The following is a 21,132-nucleotide window of genomic DNA, read 5'->3' as shown; positions in this document are numbered from 1 at the left end:
TCAAGTAAGGAAAGATGGTATTGTTATATCATCTGACTAATATGAGAACTACATCTATATAAAGTGAGGATATTTTCTTTTGTATATCATTATACATACTCTTTATTACATACTACAATAAATATCGAAATACTATATAAATCTGGTAACACTAACTTTAACAATCCATCTTGAAGTGAACCTTCAGCTGAAACCAAGAGTAACCTTCGGGTTCTCGCTGAATTACAAACGTGTTCGCAAGGACCCTATTTTGTTATGGGGGTCATTCTATGCAACAGGAGTCTTTTCTATATCCGAACTATATGGCCAATCCCGTTCATAACCTTGGGCATCTACGCGCTCGGTAGTGCTACGGCACAGAGATATGTGAGCAATTAAGCAGATACAAATGTCACACGGGATTTATATACTCTGACAATTATTTCATTATACATCATTTCCGCTGTCGGAGTTAAGAGAGACCTTATGAGTTACTCCCGGGCTTTAGCTATCAAACTCCTTCTTTAATAGAACTAATAAGAACCTAGCAGTCGGGGAGATTCAGACAATTGTAAGGTCGGTTACCTAAGTGGGTGGATATAAATGTACCAAGTGGTCTGTGTGATAATGTTAATGCCTTTAACATTCTAACAATTGTGTATGTATCACCATAGAAGAAAATGAATTTACTTCCTTTACTCTGTTACCATCAAAGTGGAGTCGAACTAGTTGTATTGCAAAATAGGCTATCGGGTCTCGTCCCTTCGTAGAAGAAACAAGTTATATAAAAAGAGGTAAAGTAAAGTAAAAATAAAAAGGAAAATAAAGTGAGGTAATCATACATAATAAAAAAAAAAGATTTAATTCTCAGAAACAGAATTATGATCGCGCATAATTATTTTTCTGCTGATTCCCTAACATACACAGTTAGTGCATTTTATCCAGGATTGTCTCTATTAGATATTATTCTAAATCTTCGTTATTTTAGAATAAGTTCAGATCTCAAAACAAATAAATCTAATGACATATAATAATAGATTACCTAATACTAGGTAATATTCTCATATGTCCGACATCCGCTGTCAGAGTATATTACATTATAACATTCTAAAAACATTACTTTACAACATACAATACTTCATCTTTTAGTGGTTTTGTCAGAGTATATAAATCCCGTGTGACATTTGTATCTACTTAATTGCTCACATATCTCTGTGCCGTAGCACTACCGAGCGCGCAGATGCCCAAGGTTATGAACGGGATTGGCCATATAGTTCGGATATAGAAAAGACTTCTGTTGCATAGAATGACCCCCATAACAAAATAGGGTCCTTACGAACACGTTTGTAATCCAGCGAGAACCCGAAGGTTACTCTTGGTTTCAGCTGAAGGTTCACTTCAAGATGGATTTCCTTATAAGAATATGTATTGCAAATTACACAATAAAGTCGTCCTCCCTTCTAAGAGACACATAGTATATAAGGAAAAAGTAGTACATACATATAAGAGATATTTTTCCGCAGAAGTGGAATAGGTCATTCTCAGCCGAAAGTAGATTAGGGAGAAATTTATTTCACAGGAAAAATTTCCCCGCGAATTATTTCTTCTATCTGTCTGAACATTAATTTGATTCACATATTATAAATCAAATACCAGTTGAACCTTTATGCGTTATTAACATATGAAACATTATTATAACTCATAGGTTCCGACACGCTCCCTTGATTTGTAACATCTGAATAAGCATGTGCCTTAGTTTATCCATGACCTTGATAGTTATTGGTTTAGTAAGCAAATCAGCTAATTGGTTTTCTGTGCCAACATGCCTGATGACAAACTTCTTTCGATTAAATCTCTCTTCAAGACATTTAAGCCTGACTGCATATGGCTTTGCCTTCGGCGAAAAATTACCGAAGACTATTGTATCTATGGCAGACTTGTTGTCGACTAGTAACTCAGGACAATGAACCTTTCCTTGATAAGCAGAAATAAATTTCATCAAAGGATGGAACCATTCTAACTCATCAGTTAAGAAATTGATGGCTTGTAATTCAGCTTCGGTAGAAGACTTGCACACCAGTGGAGTGTAGTGACTTCTCCAATGAACTGGCGCATTAGCAAACATGATAAAATAACCATTCATCGATTGACGAGTAATTGGATCTTGCGCATAGTCACTATCCGAATAGCAAATTAGATGATTAAGCTTATCGGCGTCAGTGTTCTGATAAACAATTGTCCTGAATCTCGAAAAATAGAGATATCGAATTGTGTGAATCACCTGTTCTCTTACTAAATCATGTGGATAAGTAGAGAATCTTGCTAAATAATCAACTGCATAAGCAATGTCTGGTCGAGTCATAGTAGAGACATAAAGTAAACAACCAATCTTGCGTCTATAATCCGTAACTCTTTTATCCAATTCCTCTTGAGTTAATTTCAACGGGTGTTGATCCATATCAAAATAAAAGTTAGGACTCAACGGTGTAGCGCATTTTCGTGTCATCTCAATCTTCAGTTTCTCAACAAACTCTTCAATGTAAGAGGACTGACATAAACTAATTCTTCCAACACGACCATTTTTAAGTCTCTCCACCTTAAGATCTATACCTAAAAATCTTTGAACATATGTCTTTGGATCTTGTTCGATGATCTTTAATTCATAAGCTTTCTGTAAGTGCTTAGTGACCTTCTCAAGAATAGATTTGGTCGATGCACCTATAATAATATCATCCACAAATAGACCAACCACGCAATCTGTTTTTCCCTTGACATCTTTATGAATGTATGTGGAAGGAAATGGGCTCGAATATTCAAATCCAATCTTAGCCAAATATGCCTTGATTGTCTCGTGCCATAATTTTCCAGATTGCTTGAGACCATATAAGGCTTTGTTAAGCCTGTACACCACCCTCTTACCGGTTGATACATCGGAAGGTTTGACAGAACTATGATAGCCCTGTGGCTGATAGATGTACAATTCGGTATCAATTGGACTATTAAGATAAGCCGTTTTAACATCAAACTGTGCCATGAACCAGTGTTGTGTAGCAATAAGAGCAAGAATGCTCCTCATGATCTCAGGTCGAAGTGTCGGGGAAAAAGTCAAGGTGTATGTTGACTCCTTCTGGTGGTCGCCGTGAGCAACGAGTCTCGCTTTGAACCGACCATCTGACTTGATGTTGAAGACCCAACCTGTGGAGACCGTCCGGCTCAAAATTCTAGGATCATCTGTAATAATAGGTTTGGGATCCCAGGTGCAATGTTTCCGATGAGAGTTAAACTCATCAGCAATTGCTGCTTTCCACTTTGCAGCTCCATCATTACTGCTTATCGCCTTCTTGTAGCTACTTGGTGTAACTGCCAGGTGAACATCACTTAGCAACACTTGGGTGACCTTGAGCTTCTTGTGTTTAACCGCATAACGCCAGCGGCCTTTTGCTTTCAGCCTAGATCTACCTGTGCCGATCGGTGGCACCGTGCTGTCATATCGGTCCAGATCGCCATCATCATGAAATTGACGTTTTCTAGTTAATGGTCGATTCAATGAACGCATATTACGACCTTGCCACGATGGTAAGCTATTCCCTTTAGAAGATGTAACTTCAGACTTTTTACCAGCCACGGAAGAAGACGTCTCACTGCTCGTTTTTCCGGAATCGAGTCTTGGAGGATGTGGGTAATCTTGAGGTGATTTATCTCCGTGTTTGGCTTGCTTGATTGAAGAGTTTGGCATCAGCTGACTGCCAGCGCTCTTGTCGTCTGATGTTATAGTGCGTGCGACTGAATGCTCCGTATGCTTTCGTTGTTCGATCCCTGCCTTAACAGGATCTGCACCCTTCGGCTTCTGATTGTCTTCAGTCCATGCATCTAACTTGCATGTATCAGAAACTCCAACTTTCACATGCTTACCGAAGCTATCCGATGGATTTAAAGTTTGCAAAGAGTCCCCTGACTCCTTTGCAGTGGAAACAACAGTTGGTTTAAAATTTGCTCTACCATTGGTAGTAGTGTTACCACCTTTAGTAGAGCGACCRTTTGATTTATTCAACTTGTCGCTCTGTGCACCCTCGCGTCTTTTCCGAGAACGCTTTGGATGCTTAGCCCTACCAGCATTTTGGCTAACGAGCGACTTTCCGGGATTCTTCGCCTCGACCCTTACCTCGGGTGGAAGTTTCTTGTAGTGTATTCCGGAAGTCGAATGATCTCCTGGATCCAGGTCGAAAAGAGAAGTACCTTCTACATCCTTTCTTTCGTCTGGGGCCTGGTTAGTCTGAGGTTCATCATCAGACAGCTCACGTGAGTCGTCATCTGAGTAATCCTCAGGCTCGGAAGAAGAGTCTTGCATACTGACGTTGTCAGGGGTCCAGTCCGGGTCGTTGTCAGACTCATCCGTACTTAAATTTCCAGGATGATCCGTCGACTCGTGGAAAGACTGAGTATCTCCAGGTGAGGTATCAATGACAATGGTATCGTCTGTAACCTTAGGAGGTTCTGCTTCTATTTCCTCTTTAGCAAGGGAAGACGTAGTGAGCGCTCCAGCCTTCGAAATATTTTCTTTAGGGCGAGTGTCTATCAACTCATCTTCAGGGGTAGCAGGTCTCGTGTCGATACTTGAATCGATACGCGACGTCCTTTCGACAGCGGGTGACAATGTTAAATCATTTTCAACCTGATCGTCAGCAAGCAATGCTGCTTCGTCGCAACTTAATGGTGCTTCCTCTGACTCTAGATCGGCAAATATTTGAAAACGCGGATCATAAAGTTCCATAAGAGGGTCATCATTCAAAGTTCGATGATTCAAGCAGTAATCCACATACAACATGGGCGTCTTGAGAAAACTCACGCTCCTTGAATAAACATGACTGCCAAATCGCAAATCTCCCGGAGTGTTTGGAACAAAGACATGAGAGCCAAAAGTGTTTGGATCAAATCCTAAATATATTCCTTCATTACCTCTAGTGTGAAGCTTGGGTAAGTAATCCGGAGGTTGAGTAACAACGCAATATTCGCCAAAAACATGTATATCCTTTGCCTTCAATGGAGTCTTCACTCCCAGTGCCATTACTGGACTAGTGTCAATGCTCTTCTGGTAGAGGTGGTTGCGTATAAAGATAGAATATGACGCTGCCTCTTTCCAAAATGCGTTAGGAACTTTTCCAGCCTGTAACATAGCACGAGTGTCATTCATTATTGTCAAATTCAACCGTTCTGCAACACCGTTGGATGCCGACATGTATCCTGAGGTCGTATGATGTTCCACACCTTTTCGCTCAAGAAGTGTCTTCATTGCAGCGTTCAGGTATTCAGTGCCCTTATCAGAATAGAGTTTGTGCACTCTGTACCCTTGTTCGCTGAACTGATTTTCCACCCAATCCAAGTATTTGGCGACCGCCGCGGTAACATCATTCTTATGAGCCAGGAAGTAAATTGTAGTGAACTTCGTAAACTGGTCCTTGAAAGTAACAAAGTAACCTTGGTCGCCTTTCTTAGCGTGCAGATTGACAACACAAACATCTGTATAAACCATATCAAACGGTACTGGGCGCAAATAATAATCACGAGAATATTCGACTGCATCAGCACGTCTCGCTTTTGCCCGTAAGCATCTTGCGCAACCATGATCCGCTGTGTGCTTTAGCTCATTTTTCTCCTCCTTGGAAACAGAGATCGTTCCGTGAGAGATAGAGTCTCGAATCAGCTTTGTATTGGCATGTCCTAGTTTTAAATGTAAATTATTGATTGCCATTTGACCACCGCCAACAATGAATTGGTTGTAGTCGCCAGGAATATACCATAGCTTGTCGATTTGAATAAGCTGTATGCACTCTTCACCAACATTTAGAACCTTCGAATAACTTTGAGAAGTAGTTCCGAAGTCATGATGATAGATTTGAGTACTGCACTCTGGACATTTGTTTATATCGTATTCTGAAAGAATAGTTGGGGCACCCTCGTAATACTAAGCATCAACTGAGAGTAAATTTCCAGTATAATTAAAGATCAACCTGCCTAGACCCTCTAGATTTTTCGTTGAATGATCGTAGGCTATTGATTGAATATTGTCGGATTCTGTAAGTGGTACAAAATCATGTAACCATTCCTTGTGCCCGGTAAGACTAATTCCCGCTCCTCCATCAATAAGTATAAGATTAGACGAAACTCGGTAAGTTCTTACCTGACATCGGAACACCTCCCAATAATTCAAGATCAGATATGACGTTGTGATTATTCAAGTTGAAGTTGTGAACATTTTTCTTCTCGGGTGAGTCCTTCTTCGATTGACTCTGCCCTTTAGATTGACCGTGCTTCGAAGAATATTGCTTTTGTTTGTTGTGTGTGCCGCTAGAGTCGGTCTGAGAATGGTAAAGACCCTTCAATAAGTATTTTGGGATCTGAACCTCCTCCCTGTTAGGGACACGTTGGATCTTGACCTCCTTAATGATCCACTTCTTAAATTCAGTTAGTGTAGTAACTTGATTGAGTTCGTTTCGATCGTTCTCGCACAACTTAACAACACCTGGTTTCAATGCCTCTAGGATATCATCATCATCGACTTTGTAACCGTCGCTCTTAATAGCATTAATAAAGTCATCGATTAGATTAAAGTAGTCCAAAAAGGGTTTGGTATAATCTTCATACCGAAGTTTTGCAAGGGCCTTAAGATAAGACTGCTTGCTATGCTTAATAGTCGAGTGTCGGTCACGTAAAAGATTCAACATCTTTGCTGCGGATGGATACTTGCCGTGAGATTTCCTATAGTAATCTCTCAACATAACATAAACAGAGCCATCGTTTGTTTGTTTCAAAGTCTCGTTCGTGAATAACTCCTCTTCGTCAGAGACGGAGTCATATTTCTGTTCTGCAAAGTTAGCACAGACCTGCTCATAACCATAGTCCTTTAGAGCACTTCTAAGCTCACTTAAGTAGCGAATGAACACCATAGGACTACATTGTCCATCTTCGTCCCGCAAAAAATGAATAGCAGGGACAACACTTTCCTTAACCGTCTTTCTGATTTTCTCAGGGTCAAGACGCTTAACAGCGAGATCCTGATGAATCAACTTCAAAGTTTCATTAGTATTGATTATAGCCCTAACAAGGCTACGAAGAAGTTCTGATGATTGAGAAGATTCGGTTGAATTGGAAGCTGAGTACATGTTGGTAAATTGAACAGTAGTGCCTGATAATATTTGCAAGTAGTTGAGAAGATTTTGCAATTGTAAATCTGTGAATTTTAGAGGTATTAGGCTAGATCTTAATCCTAGGTAGCACAAAAGTATTATGCAACTAAGAAAAATCCTCTGTCGACCTAAATTGACCAATGAGAAATTTTCCCACACGGTGCAATAAAACCGTATGAAAAATTTGTTAGTGAAAATTCCCTGGAAAGGGTTAATTCTCGCCGATCCGAAATGAAAGAGTATTTGAAAAAACTAATAGTGTCGCGAACCACAATTCTTATGCAAAACTGAGTATCCTGTCTGTGACGCCATGTCAGAGTATATAAATCCCGTGTGACATTTGTATCTACTTAATTGCTCACATATCTCTGTGCCGTAGCACTACCGAGCGCGCAGATGCCCAAGGTTATGAACGGGATTGGCCATATAGTTCGGATATAGAAAAGACTTCTGTTGCATAGAATGACCCCCATAACAAAATAGGGTCCTTACGAACACGTTTGTAATCCAGCGAGAACCCGAAGGTTACTCTTGGTTTCAGCTGAAGGTTCACTTCAAGATGGATTTCCTTATATGAATATGTATTGCAAATTACACAATAAAGTCGTCGTCCCTTCTAAGAGACACATAGYATATAAGGAAAAAGTAGTACATACATATAAGAGATATTTTTCCGCAGAAGTGGAATAGGTCATTCTCAGCCGAAAGTAGATTAGGAAGAAATTTATTTCACAGGAAAAATTTCCCCGCGAATTATTTCTTCTATCTGTCTGAACATTAATTTGATTCACATATTATAAATCACATACCAGTTGAACCTTTATGCGTTATTAACATATGAAACATTATTATAACTCATAGGTTCCGACAAGTGGAATAGGTCATTCTCAGCCGAAAGTAGATTAGGGAGAAATTTATTTCACAGGAAAAATTTCCCCGCGAATTATTTCTTCTATCTGTCTGAACATTAATTTGATTCACATATTATAAATCAAATACCAGTTGAACCTTTATGCGTTATTAACATATGAAACATTATTATAACTCATAGGTTCCGACAGGTTTGATTCAACACCTCAAAACAAACACACAAATCACTTTGTAGTTACATAATCTAAAATAATTTAGGTTCAAATAAAATCAGACCTTTGACGAAGTTTGTGAGGGATCGAACAAGGAAAAGTCACGTGTTATCCAAATGGTTACGTAATATTATGAGCGAAGCAACATGAGCGAATTATTTATTAAAATTGGACGACGAGATGCAAATATTTTATTAAGCAGAAAAACGAGAAAATATTAAATGAGTATTTAGCCTTTTTGGAAAACTCAAGATGAAGATAAGAAAGAAGAAGCAACAGCTTAGATAAGAAGAAGATAGAAAAAGAATAAGAAGAACAGAGATAAGAATAAGAGAAAATATAACAAGAAGATAAAAATAAGAAAACAAATAAAAACAAATACAAAACAAGTCATTAAAATAAATATAATAACACTTCAAATTATAAACATATACAAAGGGGTGCTTTTATCTATATCCTAGTGAATACAAACTAGTTGATTATTTCATTATACATTACTTCCGCACTTACTTAAATTACATCATAACATTCTAAAAACACTATTTTACAACATACAATACTTCATCTTTTAGTGGTTTGATTCAACACTTCAAAACAAACACACAAATCACTTTGGACTTACATAATCTAAAATAATTTAGGTTCAAACCAAAGCAGACCCCTTACAAAGTTAGACATTGCTCGCGTAGCGTAATTGGTTAGCGCGTTTGACTTCTAATCAAGAGATTGCGGGTTCGAGTCCCGCCGCGAGTGCAAGCAACTGTCTTAATTTTTTGCTGCTTTTGATTCCCGCACTCGTGCATTGTTGGAGTTTTCTTTTCCAGGACTAAGGCCAATTGACACAAGAAGTTGCTGAACGAGAAAACAGAAGCGTGCAGAAGATATCATTGATATGAGGACCAGCTCATTTTGATTATTTTAAATTTTGTGAGTAAGCCTGCTAGCTGTTTACGCTGATCTCCTACAGCAGTTTAGTTAGGATTAAAATTATTTTATTTTAAATTATCGTTATCCAATCACGCGTTTATTATATCATCCAATGGGATGCAAGAAAATGATTACCAGAAACTTATAAATCAAGAGATCCTCCATTTTTCCTAGCAGCTGTACCGTACTTCTTAATTCTAATAGCCTGAATTGCAATAAATCCTGTTGCATCCCTTGGCTCAAATCCGGTTAACTCATCCATAGACGACTCTGTTGCATCATACAAATGCTCGGTTGTGGAGTACCTGCCGAGGATACTCAAAGATCCTTTATAACATCTGGCTCTAACAACACCATTCACGGTATTTTGTGATGGAGCAATCATAGTTCTGACGTACTCTCCCTCCGGTGTGAAGTACTTACCGTTATAAAGAATCCGAGAGTATGTTGGTGTGACAAAAGAATCTCTGATGGCCCTGACTTCACGGTCCAGAGTCAATCCCTCAAGATCAACGTGACATCTTCTCAATATTGTCAAACCTGGAGTCTCATAGCATCCTCTGGATTTTATACCGATAAATCTATTCTCCACGATATCAATTCTACCAACACCGTTTCTTCTGGCCAAATGGTTAGCTGCCAAGAACAATTCCACTGGTTCGGTGATTTCTGTTCCATCAGCAAGTGTCAACTTGACCGGAATACCATGCTTGTACTCAAGAGAGAAATCTTCTGGCTTATCAGGAGCATCCAGAGGATCCGTGGTTAATTTCCACATATCCTTTGGAGGAGTATGGTTTGGATCTTCTAATATACCTGCCTCAAACGAGATATGAGCCATATTTTCATCAGTTGACCAAGGCTTTGCTGCAGTCTGCTGCACTGGAATACCTTTCTCTGCAGCATACTTAATAAGGTCCTGTCTGCCAGCAAATCTGGAGATGAAATCTGGTTCTCTCCATGGGGTAATAACTTTGATATCTGGCTTCAATGCGTAGAAAGAGAGTTCAAATCTGACCTGATCGTTACCCTTACCAGTACATCCATGAGTAACGGCAAAACATCCTTCTTGCTCGGCAACTGCAATTTGTGCCTTTGCAATAACAGGTCTGGCTAAAGCGGTACCTAAAAGATACACATTTTCATATATAGCATTAACCTGAATAGCTGGGAAAAGAACCTTATTAACAAATTCCTCTCTGACGTCAACCACCACAAATTTGACAGCGCCAATGGCAAGTGCCTTCTTTTTTGCAGCAGCAAAGTCATCTTCTTGACCAATATTGGCCATGAAGGCAACGACATCATATCCCTGCTCAATCAACCAAGCAAGAATAACTGAGGTGTCCAAACCACCAGAGTAAGCTAAGCAAACCTTTCCTTTAGACATGTTTATTATTTTCTAAATAACTTTTTTAAATTAGACTTCGTAAATGCAACAACAAATGTTTATTACAAACACGATATATGTAGGGGCTCGATGAAAAAAAAAGATATGGATGGAAAAAAGTAAATGAAGCACGCATGGAGCTCGTACGAATAGATGAAAACGAGATATTTATCTCCTTATATATGCTGAGCAGTTCAAAATTTGCCGTACCATGAAAAATTGGCCAACTTGAAAAAGACGAAAATATACCCAAAAATTGTGAGTCAGTTCGCAGAAGACAATAGAAATGCTTCGGATGATGAAATTGAATAATAAAAAATACACAATACGCCGTCTTGGTGAATAACTTTTAAACAGCGCGCTCTTCCAAAAATTTACCTGATCAAGTAATTTTGCATTGGGCGTTTGATGTGACTCTATTATCTATTTAAACATGAATTGAGAAAAAAAAATTTTTCCCATCTCGCTGCCTATGAATGCTGTAAATTTAATTGCCTGACTAATTTTCCGTATTTCTTAACTGAAAGCATAAAAGGAGAAAGGCAGCTTCTAGATTTCAAAGCAATCGTATTAAAGGGGTGCGTTTTCTTGCATCGCCGTGACGACACCTCTCTTAGAGTTTCCATCATTTTTATGCTAATTGGAAACGGTCCAATAATATCGTTAGCTTCTTATCAATAATGCAAATTGAAAGCCTTGACGGAGGATCGTATTTTTTTTTTTTTCGCTCGATCCGAATTTTCCACTTTATCGTCGATTGACGCGTCTGCATAGATCGGGCATTTTCTGGGGAAGATTACTCACTTAATTCTTTGGCGTACATCCTACCCCACAAAAACTGCCTTTTTGCGCTCTCGATCCTCGATCCTAGCGGGAGTGAAAAATTATTAGCCGCTAGTCGCGGCTAAAGAAAATATTACCGGTTAATGCAGTTGTCGGACTTGCTAGTCCTGGCTGTAAATAAAGGAAATTTTACTTGATTTGAAAAGGGGCAAGATCTGTAGTATAAAAGGGCAGACAATTTCTCAGTAGGGAGAGTTGTGTTCGTTATTTTCTTGCTCTTTTCTTTTCTTTCAATGCTTCAATACGTATATAATTGCATATTAGATATATATACACATTAACTTAACTAAACCTAAGGATGTCTTCCCCCGAAGAGATTGCACAATTTGCCAAAGAGTATGGCATCAAAAATGTGGACTTGGTGAAAACGGGTGCGTTCATAAATGGAAAATGGATCCAGGACGAAAAATCGATTTTCACCGTTTGCAACCCAGCCACCACGAAGACTCTTCTTAACGTGTACGACACATCAATGGATCAGGTTAGAGAGTCTATTGATGCTGCTGATGCTGCTTTTAAAACTTTCACAAAGACAACCTCCGGAAGAGAGAGATCAAAGATTCTCTACAAATTGTATGATTTGATTATGGAGAATGCCGATGATCTCGCCAGAATCATCACCGCTGAGAACGGTAAGCCTCTTGCCGACTCTCTAGGTGAGGTGAAGTATGCTGCCTCATTCTTTCAATGGTATGCTGAAGAGGCCCCAAGAATTTATGGAGATGTCATACCTTCTTCTAGCAATTCCAAGAGGATTGTTACAATGAAGCAGCCAATCGGTGTCGTTGGAATCCTCACACCTTGGAATTTCCCAGCTGCCATGATAACAAGAAAGCTGGGTGCTGCAATTGCTGCTGGTTGTACTGCTGTGATAAAGCCTGCCTCCAGAACCCCACTTACGGCTCTTAGTATCGTCTATCTTGCCGAAAAAGCCGGAGTTCCAAAGGGTGTGGTAAACATCTTTCCTACAGTCCATTACAAGACGAAAGAGGCCGGACAGATTATCTGCGAGTCAGATGTTGTCAAGAAAGTTTCCTTCACAGGATCATCAGGTGTTGGTAAGAAGCTAATGGAGCAATCTTCATCGACATTGAAGAAGCTATCCTTTGAATTGGGTGGAAATGCACCTTTCATCGTGTTTAATGATGCAGACATTGACAATGCAATTAAATCGGCAATGCTATGTAAGTTGAGACAGTCTGGCCAGACATGTGTTTGCGCCAACAGATTATACGTTCAAAGCGGTGTCTATGACGAATTCGCCAAGAAGATCGTTGCCGAGGTTAACAAAACCGTTCTGGGCAATGGTATGGATCCTAAGACTACTCACGGACCATTGATCCACGATGGTGCTGTTGCTAAAGTTGAAAGCCAGGTCGAGGATGCTGTTAGTAAAGGTGCAAAGGTCTTGGCTGGAGGATCTAGATGCCCTGAACTCGGTCCTAACTTCTACAAGTTGACTGTGTTAGGAGATGTTACTCCGGATGCTGTTGTGAACAAGGAGGAAACTTTCGGACCTTTGGTTCCATTAATCAAATTTGACACCGAGGAAGAGGTTATCAAATACGCCAATGACACCGAATATGGATTAGCCGGATACTTCTTCACCAAAGACTACAGCCGCTTGATTAGAGTTGCTGAAGATCTACATTGTGGTATGGTTGGAGCTAACACTGGAGCAATTTCCGAGGCCGCATTACCATTTGGTGGTGTGAACTGGTCTGGATTTGGCAGAGAGGGCTCTAAATACGGTGTTGACGACTATATCGTGATCAAGTCCGTGGTTATCGGCAATTTGTGACTGTATTAGGCTATATAATTGTACTTTTTGCATAAATCGTAAGACATTTTAGAATAAATTAATAGCTTTATTTCAACTCCTTTAGCTTTCTCTCAACAGTATCAACCTTGTCCTTAGCAGTTTGTGCCTTATCAGTTCTAGAACCAACCCTGATATCACTTTGAATTCTCAAACATCCCATACTATGCACCTTTTCATGCAAGTTACCAATCAGATTCATGACATCACTCCATGGACCTTCAATGGTTGTACCGGCACTATGTAAAGTACTTTTCAAGCCACTTTCACGAATCATCTTCTCTGCAGCGGTGACATAATTAGAGACAGATGGTGATTTGGTTCCAATCTGAACGTATGTTAGTAACCACGAAATGCCTTTATTTGCTGGCATATAAAGTAAACTGTACTTACAGGTAGAAGACAAACGTCTGCAATACAATGCAACTTAACGGGTGAGATTGCTGGCATTTTAATGTTTGTGGGTGTTAAACGTGTTATTGATGGATGACAAGACAATAAATACAGAAAAAGCAATGTCAAGACTAATTTTAATTGGAGTATTACGAGAAATAAATATAGGAGAGGAGGAAGGAAAGTACATGAAGCAATAATATTTACTCCATCATCATCTCCGATTTTTATTTTTTTTTCAATGCTTGGACGCAGCTTGGAACAATGTCGTTACTTCGGAAATTTGATTCGGATAGGGAACTTCCTACAATTAGGATATTCACTGGGGAAATTATTCGTGTTATGGTTTAAGGATGCGTTTGCTCGAGTTTGGGATACGTACATTCTCCCTTTTCTCAGTGATAAACGAAAAAAAGAGATTTTGGGTGTATGCATTGTTAAGAAGTTTCACGAAGTCCTTAGTGAGGAGACTAAGAGAGAGAGAGACAGAGTATTTACATCTGAAAAAAAAAAAAAAAAATTACGAATTAAAAAAGCATAAGTAGACTTAAACTGTATTTTATCTGTCTTTAGTCAATTTCAAAATAAAAAGAAAGCGAAGCACGCATTTATATTGTCGGGGGAACAGTTATTAGGACAACTTGTACCGTTAGGCGAATTTTACAAAAGAGTCAGGTCCTTAAGACCCTCGCATGGTTTTGTGCTACGTACTAATTGAACTTTTTGACTATGAGTCTCAATTTTTCAATCCCAAGGAATATTCCACTAGATGTCGAACAGGAACTTACACGATTAGTATCTGACTTTCAAGATGGTTATTTGACAGAAAAGGGATACATTAAGAAGAGATATGAAATTCTGGAATCTCTCAAAGCGGATGCTACTGACAGAAGCACTTTAAATGGTGCCAGAAGTGACACCAGAAGTAACCACCGAAGAGAAAGTATTATGTCAGTGGGTTCAAGCTTGGCATATAATCGATCTAGTGAGAGATTGGCCTCCGGAGAGTTTTACGATCCATCTCTTAGAACAACGCCCGAAATTCAACGGGTAAGCCCATCTGACAGTAGAGTTACAGGTGTAGATCCAGACGCATATGAATACTACAAATTTCAACAGAACGCACCTCAGCCAGAAAATGTGGCAAGAAAGCAGCTTCAAAGACCATTGGATCCCAGAATATTGGAGCAATATGTTCAGACGGAGACGTTTGACAATCTAGCGATGATTTTGAGAAAGAGAAGTACCGTTTATTCCAAAGAGAATGCCATAGTCACAATCGATCAGAGGGGCAAAGAGTCGCAGTCTATAACATGGGAAAAGCTTTATCTTCGTGCAGAGAAGGTTGCCAAACAAATCAAGAACAAGGCTGCGCTATACCCGGGTGACCGAGTTTGTCTTATCTATCAGAATATCGAGGTAATCGACTTTGTTGTTGCCTTTTATGGCTGCTTTCTTTCCGGCACCGTTGCCGTTCCAATGAGCAGTGGACTTCCAGTGAGGGATTTTGTGAAAATTATGACAGACACACAATCACATTTATGCTTGATGTCCGAATCCGTATTCAAACATTTTGAAAAAGCCAGTCATAAGCGGAAGGTTCCGCTGTGGCCAAAAGGTGTGGAAGTTTGGAAAACTTCAGACATGGGAACGTATCAACCACCCAGAAAGGTTGGCCCTCCTCCATTGAAGATCAGTGATTTAGCTTACATAGAATACTCGCGGGGATCTATGAGTGAATTACGTGGTGTTGCAATTTCCCACAGAACAATCATTCACCAGATGAAATCCCTTACTTCAATTATTTCAAGCACTCCTGATATTAAGAAAGGAACGCTTATTAGGCCATCAGCTGCCCTCAGTAAATTTAGATACACGCTTTTGAGCACATTGGACGTGAGGCAGTCAATTGGTTTGGTCATGGGTGCATTGTTCAGTGTTTATTCAGGCAATCCACTGATTTGGATTCATCAGAAGTTGACGGAAGTTCCTGGATTGTATGCCCACGTGATATCACGTGCAAGAGCTTCGATATTACTTTCAGACTATCTTAGTTTGAAACAGGTTGCTTACAACTATCAATCATTTCCTCAGCTCACAAGGACCTTTAACAAAAGAGTGAAGGTGGATTTATCGTGCGTTAAATGGTGCCTTATCAATACACTTATTGTCGACTGCGAGTTTAACGATAAACTCAGCGACAGATGGTTTAAACCGTTGGGCCACCCACACCCAAGAAGAATTATTGCTCCCATGTTATGTTTAAACGAGCAAGGCGGTGCAATTATATGTATGCGCGATTGGATTGGTAACGAAGATAGATTGGGATGTTCTTTCCAGAAACCAATTACTGACGAAGTGATTCCGAACGATGAAAATGAAGATGGAAATATGGGTGAGAGACTATCCGAAGTTCTTATTGACAAGGACTCCCTTACAACTAACACTGTGAAGGTGGTAAGTGATAGACCTCCACCAACATCTTCTACGTATGATGATGAATCTTCTAAATACATCAGAGTGGGAGCATTTGGCTATCCGATTCCGGATGCAACACTTGCCATTGTGAACCCAGAAGCTAAAATATTGAGTGGATATGATGAGGTTGGTGAGATATGGGTTGACTCACATTGCATTTCAGGTGGTTACTGGGGTCTTCCAAATGCTACGCAGAATATATTTCAGGCTGAGTGTTCAGATTATGAAGGTGTTTTAAACATCAATTTCGTTCGAACGGGGCTTTTAGGCTTCATTTATAACGGTAAGGTTTATGTTCTTGGACTCTATGAGGATAGAATTAACCAGCATGTTACGTGGTACGACAGATATCTGGCTATTCAGACAAAGAAAGAGGAGGAAAAGGCTTCTTCAAGTGATTTGGGAGACGTCCAATCGTTGGATGAGAACACAGAAAATATTAATCGAAAAATTCTCATGAATTCCGATATTCCTCAATACAGATACCACTATGCCGGTCACTTGGTGAAGACGCTGGTCAGAAACATTCCGGATGTTACTGACTGCTCGTTTTTCAATGTTCGAGTGAACAACGAATATCTTCCAATTGCAATTATTGAATCACCTTCGATACCAGCTTCAAAGAGCAGACAGAAGAATACTGGACTTGACATAATTACGGTTGATTCATCGTTGCTCAATGATCTGGCCATGCAAACAATGAAACTAATGGAGAAACTCCACAATGTCCGTCTATTTTGTGTCTTAATTACGGCACCAAACACTTTACCAAGAACAATTCGAAGTGGCCGTTTAGAAATTGCCAATATGCTTTGCAAAAGGAAGTTCATGGAGGGCCGGATTTCTTCATCGTTCGTACGATTTTCCTTTGAGAACTCATTGGCAACGGTATACCATGGTGATGATTTGTTAGGAGGAATATGGTCACTATATTCATCTAAAATGAGGTCAGAAGCCTTGGAAAATGCTCAATTACAGTATTCTGGGTTAGACGTTAGACAGCAGTGCAGAGACGATCGTGCAAATATCGATTTAACTGGTTATAGCTCCATGATTGATATCCTTAAAGTTCGTGCGTCACAACAGCCCGACGAACAAGCATATGCCGTTATTGGGGGTGCAAACTTTAGGGAAATGAAGCCATTATCATGGAAGAAGTTTGAAAACAGGGTCTTTGCACTTTGCTCCTACATTCTTGAGAAGAAGAATCTTATGGCTGGTGATACCGTCATGGTCGTTTATAACATTTCAGAGGAATACGTTATTTGCATTTATGCATGTTGGCTTGCGGGCTTTACTGTTATTCCTATTCCGGCTCTTGACCCATCATGGGTGGAAGAAGATACGGTGTCGTTTGTGCAGTTGGTTCAAGAGTATAAGGTGAAGGCCGTTTTTATGAGCAGCGATATTGAACAGATTATGAAGAATAAACCTATAAGCTCAAGGGTGAAACAGATAGCAAATGCAAATAGAGTTACCATTCCAAAATATAGGAACACTACGAAGCATACAAAATGCAATACATCATCTAAGGCCATGTATTCTCAGATGGAGGCTTATCGGAACAAAAAGAGAAAAGGGACAGACTTGAAATGCTTGATATGGATTACGTGGGATGCGGATCACCGGTATAATGGAGCTCAACTTAGTTTTGCTAATTTAATGGCGTTAGCACTGAATGCGAAAGAAACGTGCCAGATGAAGAGTAGAAAGCCACTTATTGCTTGCGTGCGGCATACATTTGGTCTTGGCTTTTTGCAAGCTTGTATTATGGGTATATATTTGGGATGCCCAACATATTTGTTTTCGACATTAAACTATGGAATAAATCCTACAGCATTATGGCTTTCGATTTCCAGATATGGTGTTGAGAACATGTTTGTGACTAGCAAGATGTTGACCTACGCGTTACGAAATGTCGATCCAGCCAAGTGCGATTTACATAAGCTAAAGAACTTAATGGTTGGATGGGAAGGTCGTCCGGATGCTGGATTAATGCTTAAATTTCAAGAAAAGTTCCAGGTGTCGCATATACCTCCAACTTCTCTATCTAATGTATATCAGAACACATTGAACCCAATGATAACGACAAGATCATATTTAGCATTTGAGACTAGCAACTTATGGCTTGATCCTTTAGCTTTGGCGCAGGGATATGTCAGCTTGGTGAATCCAAATGACTCTCCAGAAGCCATTGAAATTCAAGATTCCGGAATTGTACCTGTTAACACACAGATTGTGATAGTGAATCCCGAGACAAAGCAACCATGCAAAGTGGGCGAATTGGGTGAGATATGGGTTTATTCCCAGTCGACACTATCCAGATTTAGTGGAAAGCGTGATACGGAAAGCAGTTTTATTCATGATAAGATTGCAAACTGGAACGATAGCCTGACTTATCTGCGTACAGGTGATTTTGGCTTCTTGCACAACATTCAGAAACCTGTTAGCAAGAGCAGCCAACTGGCAGAATTACAGCTCCTATTTAATTTGGGACGCATTGACCAAACATTCGAAGTATTGGGACTTCAATATTTTGCCAGTGACATAGAAACAACTTTGGAGAGATTTTCGGCAGTTAAGAAGGCATGCGTTTTCAAGGCGGGAACATACGTTGTTGCAGTGCTAGAGACTACATTAAAGAAAAACTACAGCTCTTTAACCCCTCTTTTGGTGATAAAGGTCATGAACCAATTTAACCTCATGTTGGATATAGTGTCATACGTGCCCGTTGGTAAAATGCCTACTTCAAGACTGGGCCAAGTTCAAAGAAGAATCACATTAAAGAAGTGGATGGATGGATGCCTGGTCCTTCAAGCGTCATTTGGGGTGAGTTCAGGTGAAAATGCAACCAGAAAGACATTAGACTTTATAAAGAAGGTTAAAAACATGGAACAAATGATATGAATATTTACCTGGGCACACATGAATTTACACCATTGCATCGCATGTTAATATATATATGTATTGTATTTAAAGTACCACAAATTAATTTTGCATCCCGCATAATATCCCATTGCATCAAATCTATATAATTGAAAGCCAACGTACAAACAAAAAGTTCATATCTGGAAATACAGAGTCGAATTTCTTATGCGAGACATGGACATGTGCAGGTTTTGGTATTTTTTATTGGAGACAAGAAACGACGAATATCAAACATAGAAAGCGAAGGAAATATGCGAAAGCACCAATATCTATTAATGACCCATCTTTCCAAACTTTTCATCTAATATCTTGTTCTTGATGTGGAAATACCAATCATCAAGACCCTTTAGATTTTCGTGCAATGCCACAATAATCAGTGTCATGTTATCAAAGCCGATTCCAGTAACGGTATTCGCCATTCCTATACAATTATCAAGAACAAGTGCGTTAATGTCTGTAAGCTTTTTTCCAAGCGAAAGTTCATGCCTGATGACTCGGACCAAGTCTTGAGGACGGTAACAATCCCACACCCCATCACAGGCAATTAAAAGAAACTCATCGCTAGGAATGATTTTCCGTATAAAGACATCTGGCTCAGCAGTCACCTGGTATTCTTCTGGTGCTGTTAAATGTACTTTTTTATTGGAACGAATCAGGGCAAATCTACCATGATTCCTGTTATTTTGCATTTTGAAGGTGTAATCACCAAAGGCTCGACTGAGGGCAAGAATTGCATTAACTCTATTGGCAGCAACGTAACCTCCATCATTATGCACTCTCATCAACTCACCTAGATGCTTTGGCTTATGATCCAATGACATATTTTTAGCTGCACCATTCGCACTTAAGACGCATCGCGAGTCACCGGCATTGGCCACAATAATATAACCTTGGAAAAAAAGAACCACAACACCGGTTGACCCACTACCATTGTTGGGAGCATGATAGTACATGGAATCCAGTTGCATATACACATCCCTTATAATCTTTGGGAAATTAATCAAGCTGAGCACATCTTGCCCTAGGAGTAGTTCCATTTTTTGCTGATCCGTCAACTTGTAAATCTCTCTTCTCAAACGCTTTTTCAACACTATTGGTAAATGCTCCGACATGTATTTGGACGTGTTCGACCCTCCATGGCCATCAAAAACTCCATATATATTGATTCTCAATCTTTTAATAACGTAATCTGTATGCAATTCCTCCTTTAACTCTGTTTCGCTAATCGACTGCTTTCGCTTTCTCTCAAAACTATGTCGTGAGACATGTGAACTCAATGGTGATAGTCGGGGCAAGCTCGGTGCCTCATATTTCTTCTTAAGCTGTTCATGAACAAGTTGCACCAATTCCGGATCCTTTATCTTGACACGTATGGTATCATTCACATCACAGTAGGCATCCTCCATACTGAGCCTATACCCTTGCATTTCACCAATAGAGTGCGAAATATGGTCATGCTGCACAAATGTAATATTCTTCTCGGTGATGGGTTGAGAAAGAAGCTGACCCATTGCGTTATTATCGAAACCTTGAGCTTCTGTTCTATAATAGTATCAGTAAACACCGTTCAGAATGGCTTTAACAAAATTCTTATTTTTATCTAACAAGCCGAGAAAAGCAAATATAACTTCCAAATGAACGGTAATTTTAGTTGAGTCAGCTAGAAGAGCCAAGAGATCGCCAGATGCAAGATACTAAGTATTGAGCAAATAATTTTTGGAAATTGAGTGTTTTGTCTTTTTTGAGAACTATATCCTTGGGTCAAACGATCAAAAGGCCCCTTAGTTAATGCCCGATTGAAACTAAGTAGGTGCGGGCAGAGGAAAAAATTATTGGATCAAAAACGAGTTTGTTTCCGTCCAGCGAAGAATGCTCGCTTGCCTCTTTACGATAAAGATAATCTCTCCTTATTTCAAAAGTCATTTGTTTACCTGGATGCTTTCACCTTTTTTTTTTTTTTTTCATCGGATGTCCTACGTTCTTAGGATCTAATTTCGCACGTCAGTTCCAGTTCAGATCTAAAAATGGAAATTTCATTCTGACAGAGAAGACAATTAAGAAAGATATTTATTCACTTATAAATTAAAGCCAAGTCAGCGATACGCAAAC

General features: G+C 39.5%; 5 protein-coding genes and 1 non-coding gene across 6 annotated transcripts; 3 read left to right on the top strand and 3 right to left on the bottom strand.

Annotated features, from left to right (window-relative positions):
* The first annotated feature begins 8,924 nt into the window (after positions 1–8,924).
* Positions 8,925–8,998, top strand: BRETT_000359. Its single transcript has one exon. It is a non-coding gene; the product is annotated as a tRNA-Arg (tRNA).
* Positions 8,999–9,314: 316 nt separating this feature from the next.
* Positions 9,315–10,562, bottom strand: ARG1 (argininosuccinate synthetase; the record flags this gene model as incomplete). The annotated part of the gene is made up of 1 exon (XM_041278927.1): positions 9,315–10,562. The coding sequence occupies one exon, from the start codon at positions 10,560–10,562 to the stop codon at positions 9,315–9,317; it is 1,248 nt and encodes a 415-aa protein (XP_041137141.1).
* Positions 10,563–11,703: 1,141 nt separating this feature from the next.
* BRETT_000357 (uncharacterized protein) lies at positions 11,704–13,206 on the top strand (the record flags this gene model as incomplete). Its single annotated transcript, XM_041278926.1, has 1 exon — positions 11,704–13,206. The coding sequence occupies one exon, from the start codon at positions 11,704–11,706 to the stop codon at positions 13,204–13,206; it is 1,503 nt and encodes a 500-aa protein (XP_041137140.1).
* Positions 13,207–13,273: 67 nt separating this feature from the next.
* On the bottom strand, positions 13,274–13,674 carry ECM15 (UPF0045 protein M15; the record flags this gene model as incomplete). The annotated part of the gene is made up of 2 exons (XM_041278925.1): positions 13,274–13,552; positions 13,618–13,674. 2 exons carry the CDS (start codon positions 13,672–13,674, stop codon positions 13,274–13,276), a joined length of 336 nt encoding a protein of 111 aa, XP_041137139.1.
* Positions 13,675–14,346: 672 nt separating this feature from the next.
* Positions 14,347–19,002, top strand: BRETT_000355 (uncharacterized protein; the record flags this gene model as incomplete). The annotated part of the gene is made up of 1 exon (XM_041278924.1): positions 14,347–19,002. The coding sequence occupies one exon, from the start codon at positions 14,347–14,349 to the stop codon at positions 19,000–19,002; it is 4,656 nt and encodes a 1,551-aa protein (XP_041137138.1).
* A 293-nt stretch (positions 19,003–19,295) lies between these two features.
* BRETT_000354 (uncharacterized protein) lies at positions 19,296–20,534 on the bottom strand (the record flags this gene model as incomplete). Its single annotated transcript, XM_041278923.1, has 1 exon — positions 19,296–20,534. The coding sequence occupies one exon, from the start codon at positions 20,532–20,534 to the stop codon at positions 19,296–19,298; it is 1,239 nt and encodes a 412-aa protein (XP_041137137.1).
* Between the last annotated feature and the right edge of the window lie 598 nt (positions 20,535–21,132).

This window comes from Brettanomyces bruxellensis, chromosome 8, assembly GCF_011074885.1.
Source record: "Brettanomyces bruxellensis chromosome 8, complete sequence".
NCBI classification, from domain to species: domain Eukaryota; kingdom Fungi; phylum Ascomycota; class Pichiomycetes; order Pichiales; family Pichiaceae; genus Brettanomyces; species Brettanomyces bruxellensis.
This window is presented reverse-complemented; position numbering and strand designations above follow the sequence as displayed.